Source organism: Hetaerina americana, unplaced genomic scaffold (genome assembly GCF_022747635.1).
Source record: "Hetaerina americana unplaced genomic scaffold, ioHetAmer1.1.p SCAF_12, whole genome shotgun sequence".
Classification (NCBI taxonomy): Eukaryota; Metazoa; Arthropoda; class Insecta; order Odonata; family Calopterygidae; genus Hetaerina; species Hetaerina americana.
In genome coordinates, this window is record NW_027286292.1 from 24,875,608 (window position 1) to 24,893,522 (window position 17,915).

General features: G+C 36.0%; 1 protein-coding gene across 3 annotated transcripts in view; it reads left to right on the plus strand.

Annotated features, from left to right (window-relative positions):
• Positions 1-17,915, plus strand: part of Ptp99A (Protein tyrosine phosphatase 99A) — a 592,897-nt gene that overhangs the window by 546,581 nt on the left and 28,401 nt on the right. For 2 of the 3 annotated variants that reach the window (XM_071582787.1, XM_071582788.1), the window contains exons 5-8: positions 4,454-4,645; positions 5,920-6,200; positions 8,302-8,558; positions 13,579-13,856. In XM_071582787.1, coding sequence (XP_071438888.1) covers positions 4,454-4,645; positions 5,920-6,200; positions 8,302-8,558; positions 13,579-13,856 — 1,008 coding nt within the window. Of the gene's footprint in view, positions 1-2,862; positions 3,200-4,453; positions 4,646-5,919; positions 6,201-8,301; positions 8,559-13,578; positions 13,857-17,915 lie in introns of those variants that run through there. The other variant, XM_071582789.1, reaches the window with a different exon arrangement.

A 17,915-nucleotide genomic window follows, 5' to 3' on the forward strand; every position in this document is an offset into this window, starting at 1 on the left:
TGTGGAGAAAATGGATGAGAGCCGTACTGACGAAGAGAATAATGGGTGAATGGTAAATGGTTGGAGAGAAAGGGCTGCACTGAGTGCTTCACGGGTAAGTATAGCTAAATAGACTCTCGAGACAAGAAGTATTGAAATGATTTCATGGATAGAAGGGCTTGCGTAAGATGGTGCACGACTGTGACTTAGATGAAATAATTGCGGACTAGGGAAGTGTGAAATAAACCAGTCAAGAGAGAGTGCGTTTGCTATCGTTTCCCATCGTCATTCAAAATCACATCTTCTTCGGCTGCCCCTACGCCGGAAGGGGACGGCTTGAAAGGTGCCTACATATAAGCCATAGGGGTCGGGCAAGTGATGCATGGGGGCGCACGCAGGACCAGTGGGGAGGTTTAAGTTGACCCATTGCCATCCTCAACTTCCCGCACTCCACGGCATCCCATCTAATGTTACGCAACGGAGTTATGGAAACTCTACCCTGCAACGTGTATACTTGTATACATCCTGAGCATAGGGTTTAACTCTCGCGTATAATGTGATACACATAGTTCAGAATATTAATCTATGATAAAAATATGCAGAAACATTTAATAATGCCAATACTGGGCTCATTCGTTCTCATCTTACACACCAACTTGCCTACAGTTTGTAAGATCTACTGGATGAAATCATTTGATTTGAATACTGCGGGTTTTCCTTCAACCGTAGTGCTTCAACGAGCTAGCTACGCTGGCGTATTATGTACATAAGTACTCGTGTCTCTGTTTGGAGGGTACCCAATTAGCAGAAATGCTCCATTTGGTGAAAAATCTACGTCGGAAGAGATTGGTAATTGTACTCCACGGAAAATCAGATATCTCTATCAATATATTTTGAATCGTATAATATTCTGTGAGCACTAAATTTCTCATGAACTCCGTGTGCTAATTAACAGGGTCCTGAGGCAGGGATTCTGAGAACGCCAGAGTGGCCCCACATACTTTCATGGATTTAACGTTTGCAAAATATCAATTCCGTATGGGTTATGAAATATTTTTGTCAAGCCAAAATGATTGCTTAATAAAACACCAGGTACTTAATTTGAGGCAATCTTTAGAGTACTAAAAACTGAGTCAAAACCACGGTGGTTGCAAAAATCTTTAGCGGGCCTGAATTATTATTGCACATGCGTAGGACATATGGTCATAAATATATGTCACTCCTGCCTCCTGTGTTCCCATGCTAGATGCTGATTTATATTATTCGATTAACGAAAACAAAGCAAAAAAATGTATGATAAATAAAGGTTTCCATTAACTACGAGAGTTTCCACATAGATTTCCATTGAGTAAAACATTGCGTTCTGACATGCATATTGGTTTGATACTCTACACGCGTGAAAATATTGCGTTTATGGTAGAAGTATTTAGGTACCTAAGTATATTACAGCTCACCAAATAGATACCCATAATAATACTCTACTAAAGCGTTAGGTTGAGTTCGCCAAAAGATATTAACCGGGCCTATACAGTGTACTCCCAAGCAGACAAATGCATCTGTCATTAAGGAACCACGCTGCCATGCAAGGACCTGGGATAACGCATACCTTCTTCATTGCTCATTCTTGTATCTAAGACAGCCCAAGTAATGGATGAAAGTGACATAATTGCTAATTCTGCGCTTAGCCTTTTTTGACACACGTAGACGTTCATTCTAATGCTGCATTGACTTCTTTTCCTTTTTGGCTTTCATATTTTGCTGAACTCTACATGATTTTCTCATGTGAAAGGCTTTTGTATGCTGTTTAATATTAACATGTGTCGAATTTGTAAGCAGTGAAGTAATATTATTCATCAAATGATTACTTAATGAAATGAATCAATGTTCGACAATTTTTAACGAAACTCAAATTCGGGAAATAGCGCTAAAATGTGTGTGTGTGTGGGGGGGGGCGAAAAATGTACACACACACATACTATATATATACATATACAACTGATTGATTATTCGATTCTATGCCTTCAAGTAATTTTGATATGCATGTAAAAGCTGATACTGAGGATTTAGTTGATATGAACCAACTCTGAACACTTTAAGGGCCTCAGAATCAATATCATTATATTTAAAATTAGTTAACTCTCCAAATGAGTACTAATATTTTCGTAAATCGATATCGGTTCCTCTATGTGACTCGTGTTTATTTAATTCCAGCCTCCATTGAATCCTGGGCATTTAAACCAAAGGGTTGATGATAGTTTTTTTCGTTAATGAAAAATAACACGGTAGAAGAAAATGCTAAAACTAAGCTCGATAAAGAAGTTTGAAAGTCTCTTGCCCCTTTTTTATTCTCATAGGAATAAATGTTTTGAGTTCCTCGTATTTGCCTTATTTTTATGCATCTAATTAAAGGTTGTTTATGATAATGCAAGGGAAAATAATTCATCCAGTAGGTAGATGCTCTTTCCAATTTTAAACACAGTGATAATCGGAAATTAAGCATGAATATGGGTCGTTTGAACATGCTATATGAATCACGTTAATTTATTTATTTGATATTTAAAGTTTTAATATAACCAATGAACGACCAAAAGCAGTATTTGAGGTTCAGCCGTGAACATTTACATCATTGAGGATAATTATTAGCTTCACGTTTTATAAAATATTGATGAGAACAATTAAAAGGCCATTTGTTCTCTCTGCCTCACCAGCCTTAAGAAATGCCTTGATTTCATTGGTTGTGGGAACGAGTATGTGTGGGAGATGCCCTTGGCGCAGAGCTTATGAGAAGTTGAGGATCATGCCGAGAGATGGCTCTCGTATCAATGCATAAGGAACACCCTTTGTAAAGCACAGAGTGTACTTCACTTCTCCAGTTCACAGCACTGCAGTCTCTTATAGAGATGGGACTGAGGTCTTGTGTGTTCATCGTTCAATCTTTGATATTTTGTGCGATTTTTCGTTGAGTGTAACTCTGTGGTGTGAAAACATCGGATCTTTTAGTGGTGCATGACCTTATACTTGTGAACACTTCTAGTGTAAAATGTAAGGGATTCTCGATTAGCTGAGAATGGAGGAAAAAACATTTGGGCAAAAGTGATTTGGTCTTCAAAAGTGATGTTCAATTAGCCTCATGCAATGGGTCTCTCATTCCTGATGGTGACACTGGTCACCTCTCTGTTGAATATTGGCCTGACAGAAGTCAACGAGGACGATATGCTAGGTATTTATATTTTTTAATGATATTATGTTCTAATGTTTACGTTTTGAGGAGACGAGTTCTGAGGCTGTTTCAGGGAAGGTTCAATGAAAATCAAGTTTTCAAGTTGTACTGAATTTTTGTGCCTTCTGAATAATAATGATCGTATTAATGTGTTTTCCCTGAGAAAGACTTAAGTGAACATTGAGGCGTACCGAATGTCGATTTTAGGATACATCTGTAGTTAGGTTTTCATGCACTGTGATGTTTTCTAGTGGCCGCCGCGTATGGCCGAGTTCCGAATGACAGTTTATCGACTGGCTAAAACAAGTTTGATATTTTGCCTCAGCTGTTCGTGATTGGGTAGATAAAACATCCTAGAAGCAACCAGTACTTCATTCAATAAAAAAATGTAACGAGAGTTTCTTGTCCCAACGGCAGTGAAGTGTTTACTTAATTCTGAACCTCAAACCTGCTAAATGGTATTTTTCATTTCATGGGTGGAATATAATATTAATGCTTATTTTCCGAGGATTTAATAAATTTGGTTACCGATTTTACTATAACGATCAGCAAGTGCCTAATAGGAGGCGTAAAGTACAAGGAAGTTTGTGATAGAATAGAATTGTGGGTTACTACCAACCTATCTTCGGATTGATGGCATATGATAATGATTAACATTTTTCTGCTGCATATTTTCCATTCCTTCTCGCTTCCATTTTATGTTAGGAGTTTATTTGCATGCATTTTCGTCCACCTTAACTTAAATCACCTGAGTATGTATTCATTTTCAGTTATTATTTTCTAGAATGTAATAGAATATTTATTTTTATTTAAGTGCAACGAAAAACACCAATTTGGAAATTTTCGTTGCTGCATCAAAAAAACCCTCCCTTTGTTACAGTGGTGGAACTGATCTTTTCGGACTTTCCTTCACAATTTACACCAAACGGTGTCCATTAGATCGCTACTAGTCGGGAAATTTGGATTTTCATTCCATTTTTTACATACTTGTAATCCAGAATAATGGTTAAAAGATTGTAATTAAGACCTCTATTTCCTATGCTTAAGGATAGTTATTTGCTTATCTAGTAATTGTGAAAAATGTTAATGAATATGGTTTGAAGTAGCCCCCTATATAAAAAATGTTACAGTTGTTCCATCCATGAAGTAAAAAAGAGTATCTGATTTTCAGATTTTCTCTGTATCACCCTTGAATTAGGCTAACATGTCAATATTATGGTAGTTACTACACTAATACACAAATTCTTATTCCAGTTCCCAGCAAGCCAATGAATGTCACCGTCCTAAAAGTGACAGCAACTTTAATTGATCTAGGCTGGCATGAACCAGTGCAGCCAAATGGTGATATTTTAGGTTACCGAATTTATTATATGCAGTTCAATGAAACATACTACAGAAGCGTTGGGGTTGCTGAACCCTATGTCGAATACAATCTGACCAGCCTCAGTAAGTGTATTGATTATATATAGTAAAGTTTAGTTTTGTTGTCAGCCCTTTGAACCATATTTGTATATCCCTTCAATTATAATATAAACTAATTAAAAGCTATTTTGTGTGCTAGGAAAATATTCACATTGGCTAATGGTCCATTCATGTTCATTTTAATGTATTCCTGCTATAAATTATTTTTCCCATGTGGTTAATGTTGAGATTGATATTTTTCTCTTGAGACTTTGTTTACCTCTACTTTCCATGTACATATCATGGTTAGTTAATGTCATGACATTATTATTGCTAATTATTTGTGTCAGAAATCATTCCATTGGTAATTTTTTATTCTTTGTGGTTTGTTTTATGTTATTCTACCTATTAAGGAACTTTGAGTGAATGTTATTATTAGGTAATCTACTATTTAAGCTGGGTAGTGACTGGGCACAACTAGCAAATAAATATTTTACTTCTCTCAACAAAACACAAGCCAACATAATACTCAACCACAAGCCCTTCTTCATCCCTGTGTACTTCCTTCCTGCCATCATCCCATCCAACATCCCTATCCTGTTCCTGCCCTTTCCTCATTTGCCTAACATTCTCTCCTCTATCACAATCTTCAACATCCCACTGCTGATCAATATGCCCTTCATCCATTTTCCCTGCCTCCTAATGATTTCTCCCCACAATCCCCTGTCCTCCCTCACCTTTCCCCCACCATACACTTCCTCATTTGTTTTCCTTCACCATTCTTCTCCAAGCCCACGTTTCAGAAGCCTCCAATCTACATCTATCATCCTGCTTGAATGACCATGTTTCCATGCTGTACATAACCACACTTAAATTAAATTTTTAACAACCATTTTCTTAATGTCCTTACCTTTGTACCATCCAATAACATCCTTACTTAATGTCCCTGTCATCAATTCTCCTTGTAAAAGCTGTTATACCCAATGAAATCATTCTATTTATGTTCCTACGACTTTTACCATTTGGGTCCAAAACACTTCTAAAATACATAAACTGTTCCACCTGCTCCAGTTTTTTCCCTTCTATTTTAATGTTAACCTTAGCCTTTCTCATTCTGGATAATTGCATAACCTTGGTTTTATTTATGTTTATACTCATCCCATATCTATTTCACTGAATTTCCTATTCGCTTAGCAATGCTCGCAAACCTTTGGCTGACTGACAAACTAGAGCTTGGGTCATCAGCAAACCTAACTGATTTTACAAATTCCCCACCAACTCTTGAGTATGTATCTAAATAAAATGTTTCATATTTTCAGGACCATTTACTGATTACAAGATTTGGGTAATAGCATTTACTAAAGCTCATGATGGAGTATCGTCAGATCCCATCAACCAGAAGACTGACATTAGTGGTCCAAGCTCACCAAATATATTAAACTTAACATGCCAGGCAGAGGATGCCCTGTTTCTCCAGTGGCAGCGACCACAGGAATTCAATAATTCCATTGACTATTATTATGTTGGATACCGTGACGAGCAGGCATTTATGTATGAGGAAATAGTTATAAATGTTACACCAGAGAGAGTAGAAGAATCGGTAAGTGAAATTTCAATTTCTACTTATGTATATTTCAGTGCATATTTATTCTACAGTATCACTATCACTGTTGTCTTGTGGAATCAAAGACAGGGCATAAGTTAGTGCTAGTGAAACCTATTTTTACTGATCAAGAAAGTGAGAAAAACGCAAAATTTGTTTGCAGCATGCAGTTAGATGTAACTCCAGGCTTTTATCTCTGGCAACAAGAAGTTGCCAGGGTTGATCAACAGGGTCAAGTGCTTTAGTGGTCAAAGTTTATCATCTAGTTAAACAATTCACCCATCAAAAATTTCAAGCATGAGTGTCTCTAGGATATGTGAAAAGTGGAAGTTTTGTGGAATTTCTGAACGATTATTGAAATTTGGGAGAAGTAATGGATATTTTAGTTTAAACTAACATTTTTGTACTATTTTAGCTTCAAAACTAATTAGTTTACCTATTTCTTGTTCAATGTCACATGTTCCATTGTCACTTAATATAAACTTAATGTAATGCTTGTATAGTTCATTTACCTGATCATGTCAGTTCCATTTATGAAGGCAATGGTATCTCACAACTGATGTGCATTGCCAAAATTCCTGTTCTGCATCTAAACTTTTAGTTACCCAGTGAAATTGACACAATTGTTAGCATGAACTAGTGTACCATTGAGTAAATTAATACTAATAATACGAGTAAATAATTAGGCACGTCTCTAAGAAAATATTCCTTTCTTAATGTCTGTCACTCAATAGCTTAAAACATCAATAAGCTTAATGCTTACATTTTAGGTATTCCTGCATTTTAAGTCTAAGCTAAACACAACATAATAATATACAACATACTCTTATGAGGCAATGCCTCAAATATTTGTAATATCTCCAACAGCTAAAAAATTTAGGCTATCAGTAGGACTTCAGAATCTGTGTTATTTCACTGTCAGAAATAATGTAGGTGATAAGGGGAAAAATAACAATGAGGGACAGAGCAGGCCTGCATACTGAAAATACCTCCTTTTTAAGCTCTTCAACTACTATTTGTAATTTTGAAAAACTAAACATTCAAAATTTTTGGCAGCCCATCTAAAGTAATGGTGCCACAATTGTGCATAGATGTTATTAAACTTTTCAAAATAATGCTCTATGTAATAATAAATACTATATACTAGCTGAGCTGATATCACTTCTTTAAATAAGGTGTACAAAAAGAAATTATTCTGAATCAGATAATGTTGAGCCCTCTCTTACTTGCACACTCATTATTGGTGTGCAATACTGTGTGTAAACATGGCATTAGGCTAGGTGTACTTCTTTTTTCTCTTAATCAGTTTCACCTCTCACTGAAGCTATTGTGTGAAAAAATCAGCATTCAGATTAATTCATTCTACTTCTCTCATTTCCTGCAATAAGGGCAACCATATTTAACAAACTTAGTGCTCAGTTGCTGGGCAAGCATAGTTCAACAACATACTATATATAACCAAGAATGCTGTAAGTTGATTTGCAATTAGAAAAATATATAAGTACTAGGCCCACTGGTTGGCTAAGGTTGCCCAACTGCCTCACTGTCCTGTCTTTGCCTACTCCACTGCCACTCATGCCAAGGATGAAAGGAATAGTACTTTTATTGTACTAATCAGTACTTCATATTAATAACTTCTCTCAAATCAACATTTTTATTAATCCCCATGCATTCTTCAACAATGGCACAAGTTGCAAGGGATGAATGTAAAATCTCTCACTGATACTCATTGATATTTTCAAGGAAATACAAAATCTGCTCTTAATCAATTCATATTAGTACCTTACCCTTAACATGCTATGAACATGTTCAACATGTTATCAATTGTCACTTTGCTTCTCAGCATGTCACTTGTAGCATTCCAAAGAGGAAGGAAAGATTGGAATGTAGATATTGGAATGTATTCATGATTTTTCCTTTATTGAAATCACTGCTAAGTTATTCCATCATTTATTATGGGTTTCCTAAAATATTAATATTCCTTCATGTCTTTTGATCTAAATTTTAGTAAATAGTATGATAGTACATCTAATAATTTTTGTATGATATGATAGTACATGATATAATAAAATAATGACTGATTAATATTTCTTTTCAGATTATTATTCCAAACCTCACAATGGACACTACGTATGAAATCAAAGTTCGTGGAGCAACTGTGAGCATATTTGATCCGGTGAAGATAGTTTTAGGAAAAGAATCCGAGGCCAAAAGAGTCTATGTGACCAAGGACTGTGACAAAATTCAGTATTTCCCAGTGAAGAAAACAAATGAACTGAGTGCTGGCATGATAGCTGGAGTTGTTTGTGCTGCATTTGCAGTGGTGCTTGCAGTGATTGCCTATATTCTATGGAGGTATGTTTTCTCAAAGTTTGGCTGTCTTTTCTTGTACCTATGATAATTAGGGTTTGGAAAGTTCATGCTTGTTGCTAGTTTACCAAAACAATTTTCCTGTCGGAGACTTTACTCTCAATGATACAATCAGACTATATACATGTCCTTATTTTATAATTTAAAGCATTTTGTCTATACTCTCCAGCAAGTGTGTGTGGTTTCTCTATACCTAAGTGTCTATTAGTAATGGTAATCAGTTTCACACGTTTTGGTTTAAGTACCGGTTAAGTTGTTAGCTTTAGTTCTCGATTACAGTTCCAGTTCTTATAAATGGACAGGTATCTAGCTATTGACCGTTTCAATAGTAATAAAATTTTAATCACTATCAGAGAAATTATCACCTCATGAGGAGTTATAGGTAAGGATTATAAGAAGTTTCATGCAAATGCATTTTACATATGATATTTCCAATATTTGATGATAATCTGCCAAGTTCTTACAACTTATGGATTGAAAATAGGATTGAAATATACTGAATGTATAGATCAAATGGTTTTTCAGCCATACAGTCCTGATTTTGAGTGCTTTTATAGTCAAGTTAGTTTCTGTTTTTTTTTTTCAAAATATTTAAGTTTCATTATTAAAACATTACAGCACAATTTATAGATGCCCATGCAAAGCGCAAAATTTTCACAATATCTTTTATAAATGTGGTTATATACTGACTAGATTCCCACAATTTTACAGCAATGATGTCATGCAAAGGCAAGTAAATAGATGAAATATAGTTTCTGATATGTTTTGATGCATACCATATAGTTTTGTATTCTTGTGATTGTAGAAGAATTTTTGCCAGAGAAAATCTTTGTGTCGGTTTTTCTAATTAAGTGATCTGAAAAGAATGAGTTAATAGATTGTGGATTTCTCCAAATTTCATAATTGGATTTTGATACATAGTCGACAGTTATGGAGTTCCATACTTTTATGCTCATAACTCTTCGTTCCTTAAATGATACCTAGTGGGTTTTCTTCACATAAAAAGCCACTGTTTTAATTGAGATAAGGAATAGAGGTTTTTTATTCATATTCTTAATAAATATGTGTAATTAATATAACATGAATTCTCATGGCACAACTGAAACCATTCGCCACAATCTATGCAACAGATTAAATGATGGGACGCAGTGTGATATAGGTACAGTAGACCCAAATGTGATGATCGCAATACCAAAGAAGATAAGGACAGAGAAATGTGAGGAACACCGAACCTTGAGTCTTGTGTCACATTTATCAAAAATACTTGAACGAATAATAAGTCGAAGGAGTGGAAGGATAATTGAAAATAACCTATCGGTAAAGTAATTTGGCTTTAGAAAGAGAAACGAGGGAAGCCATACTCTTTCTGAGAATCATGATTGAGAAAACAATACATGTGATCAAGCAACTACATGGCATTCGTGAACTTGAAGAAAGCCTTCGATAATGTGGCATGGAACAAGATGATTGGACTGCTGGAAAAACTCAGAATAAATTACAAGGACAGAAGAATAATCTATCAGCAATACAAGAAGCCAGTTGCCACAAAGCGAATTAGTGGTGAAAGCCCTATAGAGGCTAAAATTAACAAAGGAGTTAGATGAGGCTGCAACTTCTCACCTGCATTGTTCATTATGTACCAGGAGGAGGTAGTAAGAGAAGCACAAGGCATTGGATAAAATGGAATTAGGATCAATGGAGGAGAGATAAACATGCTATGCTTTGCCAACAATATTGTAATGATAGCAGGAAACCAGGAGGTTCTTGAAAGGTCACTAAACGTATTGGATCAAGTTCTACAAAGATACAACGTGAACATAAACAAGAAGCAGGCTAAAATCCTAGAATGTGGAAGAGAGAAGCGGAATACAGTAGTCACACTGAAAGGACAAAAATTGGAGCAAGTGGATTCCTTCACCTATCTCGGAAGTACCATCGCATGGGATGGAAGAAGTACTACAGACATCAAGCAAAGAATAGCTCAAGCTAAGAGAGCAATCACAATGAAAAGACAACTGTTCAAAGAAGATAGAACTACAGAGGAGGAAAAAATACGTGAAAACATTTGTATGGAGCATGGCACTCTATAGATCAGAAGCATGGACCATCAGAAAAGACTTGAAGCCTTTAAAACCTGGTGCTGGAGGAGGATGCTTAAGATCAAATGGATGGATAAAATAAGAAATGAAGTATGCAGGAAAATAGACAAAGAATGGAACTTTTGGAATACCATAGAGAAAAGAAGAAATAGATGGATTGGCCACACCCTGAGGCTCAATGGATTCATGAAGTATATAATAGATGGAAAAATAGAGGGAAAAGTCCCCAGAGGTAGACCTAGGGATACTGCATGGGGCAAATAAAGAAGAAAGTACATTTCAAAAAATACCAGGAAGGAGGCCAATTAGCATCAGATAGGGTAGGATGGAGGGCTGCAGTCAACCAATCTTAGGATTGAGCAACCGATGATGATGGCACTCAAATATCCTGAATCCATATCAAGTACATCTCTGAGGTAATGCCTGTACCTACATATGTTGTGATGGATACATTAACAAACCAGAATAAACAGTAAATGAAGCTAAGTAAGTATTATCTAAGAGTTGTATTCATGCAGAATGCATGAACCGTGCTGTACTATAATGTGCACACATGTTGGGCACAGGATCTTTTTCATCGGCCAACTTCCTGATTTCAAATTATTTATGTGGAGGCTAAGAGATGTTTTTGCGTGTAAAGTGAATGCAGTGTGAAGCATTAATATATATCTTCATCACAAATAGGTTAAATGAAATAATGGATGTACTACTCTGTCCAATAGAAACGAAAACTGAGGCCAAACGCAAACTTTATTTTACATCGCAACGCAAAATTTAGTCTACATCGATTTTGTCCCCTTCAAGGCACTCTCAATTCTTTGCTATGCACTTATTCCATCTTCTTTTCCACTGTTTGAAGTGCCCTTGGAAGTCCTCGGCAGTTAGGCTTTTTAGTTTTCCCGTGGTCTCTTGTTTTATTATGTCCACATCTTCCCAGTGATGTCCTCTCATCACATTTTTGCATTTTGGGAATAGGAAAAAGTCGCAGGGGGCGAGATCTGGCAAATAAGGATGATGATAAAGGATGGTGATTGAATTTTTTGCCAGGAACTGGCGATCAATCAATGTTGAATGTGCAGGTGTATTGTCATGGTGAAGGATCCATCTATTGCCTTGAGTCAAATTTGGTTAAAATAGTGTGGAGTGTTGATTTTCCTAAATTCAGTTCATCAGCTTTCATTCGGACAGTTTTTCGACAATCAGTAAGGACAAGGGACTGCCTACGATCAATGTTGTCGTCAACAGAGGTGTACGAAGGTCGTCCTGGTCTTGCATCATCCTTGGCATCTTGTTGGCCATCCTGAAAATACTTAATCCACTTGAAAACAGATGTTTTCTTTGGAGCATTATCACCATAAACAGCTGTCAACATTTCAGTAATTTCTTGATACCTTTTATTCCACTTCACCAAAAAACTTGATGTTATGAACTATGGAACTGGGGACCAATAAGATAAACCGGCATATTTATGTAAATGCATGTGCAGGTATGCATACATTCATAGGTAATAGCACACACTTGCATAGAAATGGGGAAAAGAGGAAGGATCCTGAATATATGAATAATAGGACGAAACACGACAATTATATGTATATGGTATATGGGTATGAGCAAGGGCCTAGCCACATTGACACACCAGTCTCAAATTGGTCACAGAAGTTATGCAGTGCTCGGATGGGTTAGATGGGTGACTCTCCACAGCTTCACAATGGTACTCTTGTCCCATCTTCATGTAGCAGGAAGGTTAAGCATGGGTTGGCACAATGAACCAAGAGGTCTAAGTGCCTCGGATTCCTGTTTTGTCTTAAGTGTATAAAGGGAAGGGGGCATGTAAGTGAAAGAGGAGAAGGGTATGATACAGTAATGTCATATGAATTTTACATTTCCTAATACTAGAGGCAAATAGGTCACACTAGGTGGTTAAAAATCTCTTGGCATCCAAATAGCCATTATTTCATAATCTTTCCCTTTGATGCCACGCATGTATTTTGTGATGGGAGTAATAAAGGAATGCCTGATATTATTGTGATTCATTGTATTCTCCTTACTCCATTGTAAATCGTGAACCAGAAATTGTCTAATAGATAATGTATTTGGTGGTAGAGACAGCTTAAGAATGGATATTGGGATTGGAAGGGGAATGTCTGTGGGACAGGATTGAAGGCAGCATTTCCATTTTGGACAGTAACAGGGGAATAAGTGAAGGAAAGCAGTGGCAGTTAAATGAGACAGAGGCTTTGTCAATTTTCAAATGTTTCTCAAGTTTTGCAAGAAGTTTGATGATGATAGAGAGGGTAATCTTCTTGTATGTGTTGGATTCTCTGGGTACTGGGAAATATGTAAATTTACTTAAATGTTTGAAATTGCTCGAAAACATTGTCAATGCAATGGAAGGGAGGAAGGAGATGCACATAAAATACAAACACACCATTGGTGGGGAAGGTTGGTAGTTGCAGAGTCCAAACAATAGCTTTATCTGGACTGATAATCAATCCATAGCTTCCAGTATTCCATGAAGATTTTCTTAACACCAAGCTTATCCATGCTGTCCACATTTAAAGAGGCGCTGCAAACATTTTTTCAAATATCACCATCATATTTGTTTAATCATTGGTCAAATTCAAAACATTTATTATCTGCCAAGATTGTCTGCACTATATTGAAATACCTGCATAACCAATTCATGAATATGATCTTGCTTAAAAGAGTTATGGTATATGTGTAGTTATGATACATATGAGATTATACTTAAGAGTTTTCTTGTATATGTAATACTATATTTTTTGTCAGTTTGTGTGATTAAGTACTTATTAATCTCCTTATACACTTCACTACTTTAAGAAGTCTATTTCAAACTATGTATTATAAGTATTTACTTTAACAAGTGTTTCTTTTCTTTCTCGCAGAAAATGCTTTCATGCCGCATACTACTACTTAGATGATCCTCCAAGGCTTCCACTACCACCTCTTGTTGAATGGGAGTCTAAACCTGATAACTGCAAGCCAGGAATATCTGTGCTAATTTTTCCCAAGTGTGTTGCTGAACTTCATGCTGATGGTGACATTGGCTTCAGCAAAGAATATGATAGCATTCAGGCTTCCTCAACCCAGGATGTGTACACCTGTGAACATTCCCAACACCCTGACAATAAGCAGAAAAATCGCTATCTCAACATCTTGGCTTGTGAGTATATTTGCCTAATATATGTAGTGAGGTAGCCTTTAAAATTGCTGTGTTACTATTATTTTATCTGCTTGAGGTGCGAATAATGATTTATTATCTTTCTTAGCAGATTTAGAATTAAATTAAATTAAAAAATGGATGCCAATGCAATAAACTGTAGCTTAATAGTCATAAGTTGCCTGTTCTGATAACCAGTTAACATGGATTCAACAGAATAAAGACTGTTGAAGTATTGTCCCTGATATGAAGAAGTTTCTCAAAGAAATATTGCCTATTTAAATTTTAAAAGCAAGATAAGACAGGCTGGACCAGCCTGGTACCAATTAATTTTGATGATAGCTTAAATTTAATTAAATTAAATAGATAGCTTTTGATGATAGATTAAATTTGAAACTGATACCTTATCAATATTCCAATACTGCCTATCTCCTGCTACTTAAAGTATCCAAAGTGGATTGTACATTGATTCAATTTACTATCAGCGTACAATGTTTTCAGTATGAAGGAAGTAATATGTACTGCAGTATATTTGTGTGCAGGTGTAGTATTTTTTAGGGATGTGTGAGTTGAATTACCTCCAAGGGCAGCATTTTGCCCCAATTATTTAAAAAGGAAAGAGTATTTAGAGAAGAGGAGAGGTTAGAATCCTCAAGTTTATGCAGTTTTTTTACAATAACTAATGAGGAGCCAAATGCAATATTTGATGGAATCTGGATTTCAAATCAGAATCCCTTTTGCATCTAGTCTTTTTTCATTCTTAGCCTTGATTGCGCTTTCTGAATCGACTATTTAATGAAATGAAAACACAACTTTATGATGTTTTCATAATAGTGAATTTGTGAGTAGTTTTATCTTTTCCAAATTACATCTGAATTAATTAATATAATGCATTCCAGCTGAAATCATAAACTTGCATATTCTCAAGTATTTAACCATTTGTACTCATTTCCGATTTTGTTTGTGATGCATAATGGTATTTACCTTCTTGTGTTGCCAGTTAGTGATAGAAGTTTACAAGTTAGCATCATTGTTCATTTCCAAACTTTTACTTGCTGCTGTTAATATCCACATCTGTCCTATTGAAGTCTCTGGTCAATATGAGGGCTCTGTGAATCAAATAATTCTCTGTTGTTAGATGGATTTCTGAAGATAGTAGAGGACTAGAATGTGATTTGTAGTTTTTCTTTTGCTTGTTCATGGAGAAAAGAGTGTATTAGTTCTCCCAAAGTGATATGCTTAACACTCTCTAGACCAATCACGTATTACTAAGTTTTTATGTCCCCAGAGTATCAAGTGGCCGCTCACATATTAATAAGTGTTCATGTAGTCTTCAGGTTTTTACACCCTGGTGCATTATTTTGGAACTACTCCGAGCTATTTCTTTGATCCTTTTCTGGCTAGAAGCCTTCCACATTTTTATTTTTGAAACTTTAAGCTGTTTTCAAGAGATGTTATGTTTTTTTCACATTTAACATTTATTGTAACCCCTTGTGCAATCAAGGCTGCATACAATAGAGGGGGAATGAGCAAAATTTATATTTCAAATAAAGTTTTTTCCAATAATTTTTCTGATATCCAAAGTGGTGCCTCACTTTTGCAGTATTCCAGTTATTCTGAAGTTGATTACAGTAATGATAACTAACACGACGAGTGATGATGTTTTATTTTGTTCTGACGGCAACATTATTCCTGACTCAGAAACATTTGTTGGCACACCAGGTGTGAAAATTACTCCACATGATCCAAAAAATGTGAGTGGCATAGTTTGTTTATTGGGGATGATCTCTTTTCAGTGATGGTGGAGAAATCAAATCACTTTCATGAGTAAAATGCTTATAAATACAATTAATCTCCTGAAAGTTTGAATTAGCATGGTATAGCCATTACAGAAATGAAATTTTTTTAGGATTGATTAGCCTAATGGGGCAGGTGCATAAAGACAGAATGAGGGATTACTGGACAGTGGACCCTCTAATGGGAACACTCATTGCACAATAATGAGAAAGACCGCGAAGTGGTCAAAGAACACAGTGTTGTATCTGTTGAACAGTGCCCTATTCAATTTTTTGTAGTGTATGTAGAGCTCAGTGGAAAACAAATTACATATAAAAAATGTTGCATGTAATTGCAAGACACTGGGTGAGTCATAGAGATACAGAAAGCCCATCTCAAACTCTCTAGAGGAAAACATTCACATTTTTCCCCAAAAGCATGCACCTAAGATAGACTCACCGGGAAATAGGCATAGACAATAGAAGTAGACTGTAGACATTTCAATAGATATGAAAAAGCATAAATTAGAGACAATAATTAGTGCTGGGAGCAAGGAAATTCCTCATTGACCTTTTAAAGTATATGCAGCCAAGAAAAGGAGAAATGAAACCAGCTTTATTTGTTGATTATGTTGTGTTCCACTCCGTAGAGGGACATGTTTTGCACAATACCATGCCCTAGTTGATTACTCTGGCATATAATCTCTAAGTATTTAAAATTTCATTAAAAAATCTGTTGTAGTTCAGGAGATTTGTTTTATTGAATGCTTATTCCTTTCATGCGGAGGCACAAAAAATGGCCACCTTGAGATGTGGGTGTAGAGAGTTATTGCAAAAGTAAAATTGATTGTGTGAAAAACAAAAAGGAAGTCTTAGACATAGTAGGGAATGAGAGAAATTTAGAGGAGGCAAGAAATGTAGATGTTGGGTATTTTAGTGATGACTGAGTATTGAAAACTGATAAAAGGGATTTGGCGACAAAACACCCGAGATTAGTGAAAGTGCATTTGAGTAAAAATATTTATTCACTAGATGCTGTGTGCCATGAGCATGAGGTTACCATTTATATGTAAGTAGAGGTAGTACTGCTTAGTGTTTAGGCTAAATTTCAAGAAAAAAGTGGTAGTTTAGGAGATATTGTCTAGTACTTCCAGAATTCTGCTTAAAAAGTCTACTCTCGTCATGAATATTTGACCCTGGATTCTAAACTAAGCAAAGAATGTGGGGTTAACATTTACATGCCAATAGAGGGAGTACTGCTTGGTCTACCAGTAAATTTTTTTTTTAATATTCTAGCTTAAGAGATATTGTCTTGTACTTTCTGAATTATGATTGAAAAGGCAACTCATCAGGAATAGTTTGCCCTGAATCCTAAACTAGTGCGTGAACATAGGGTTTCCGTTCACCTATAATTAGAGGGAGCGCAGGTTAAATTTCAAGAAAACAATGTGCTTGTTTAGGAGATATTTTCTTATACTTTGTAATATTGCTATAACAGACTAATGTCTGCATGGGTCAAATGCAGTTTAGTGAGCCTTGGATCCTATGCTATGTAATGTGCATACGGTTTGCATATGCTAGCGATTGGAAGGAGTACTACTGAGTGTATAATGTCAGTTTTAGCTAGATAATGCCCTCATTTTGGAGATATTGCCTTTTACTTTGTGGAATCGTCTGTGTTGGTGTTTGTGCCAGATATTTCTATAGTCTTTACAGGCCAGGATGGTGTCCAAGGGCTAGCTCTTTGTTGGCCATGTTCAATTAACTCCATTCGACAAGTATATTTTCTAGCCAGATAGCTTGGTTTCTCAAAGAATGTTTTAGGATGCTCTCAGTGGATATGCCGAAAGACGAGTAATTACCCATAGTTACTAACTGTTCGATTTCTGCATCACCTGAGAATCTTCCTTTGAGGTATTTAATAATATCTGCGGCAGTTGTATCCTTGGAAAATTGCCAGAAAAGCAAGCTGCTTATCCTGGGAACGCCAGTGAGATTGCAGCTTTCAGGCTAACTAACGTCTGCAGTCCTTAAATCAGCTTCTTTCTTCAACGACGTTGGGGTCAAACTTCAACGAAATCATCAAGATCAGGCAATAATGGAGTACTACAGCTTCACGACAGATTTTTTCACTTACACTGTTTTGATAAGGAATTACATTTTGATTCACATTGTGACCACTTGCACCTAATGTGTTCAGCCACTGCTTCTGGTAATGTAGGCATTTCCTTCTCAATGAAAAAGGAAGCATTGTAGACATTCTCAAGGCTGAGTTGTTGATGTTTTC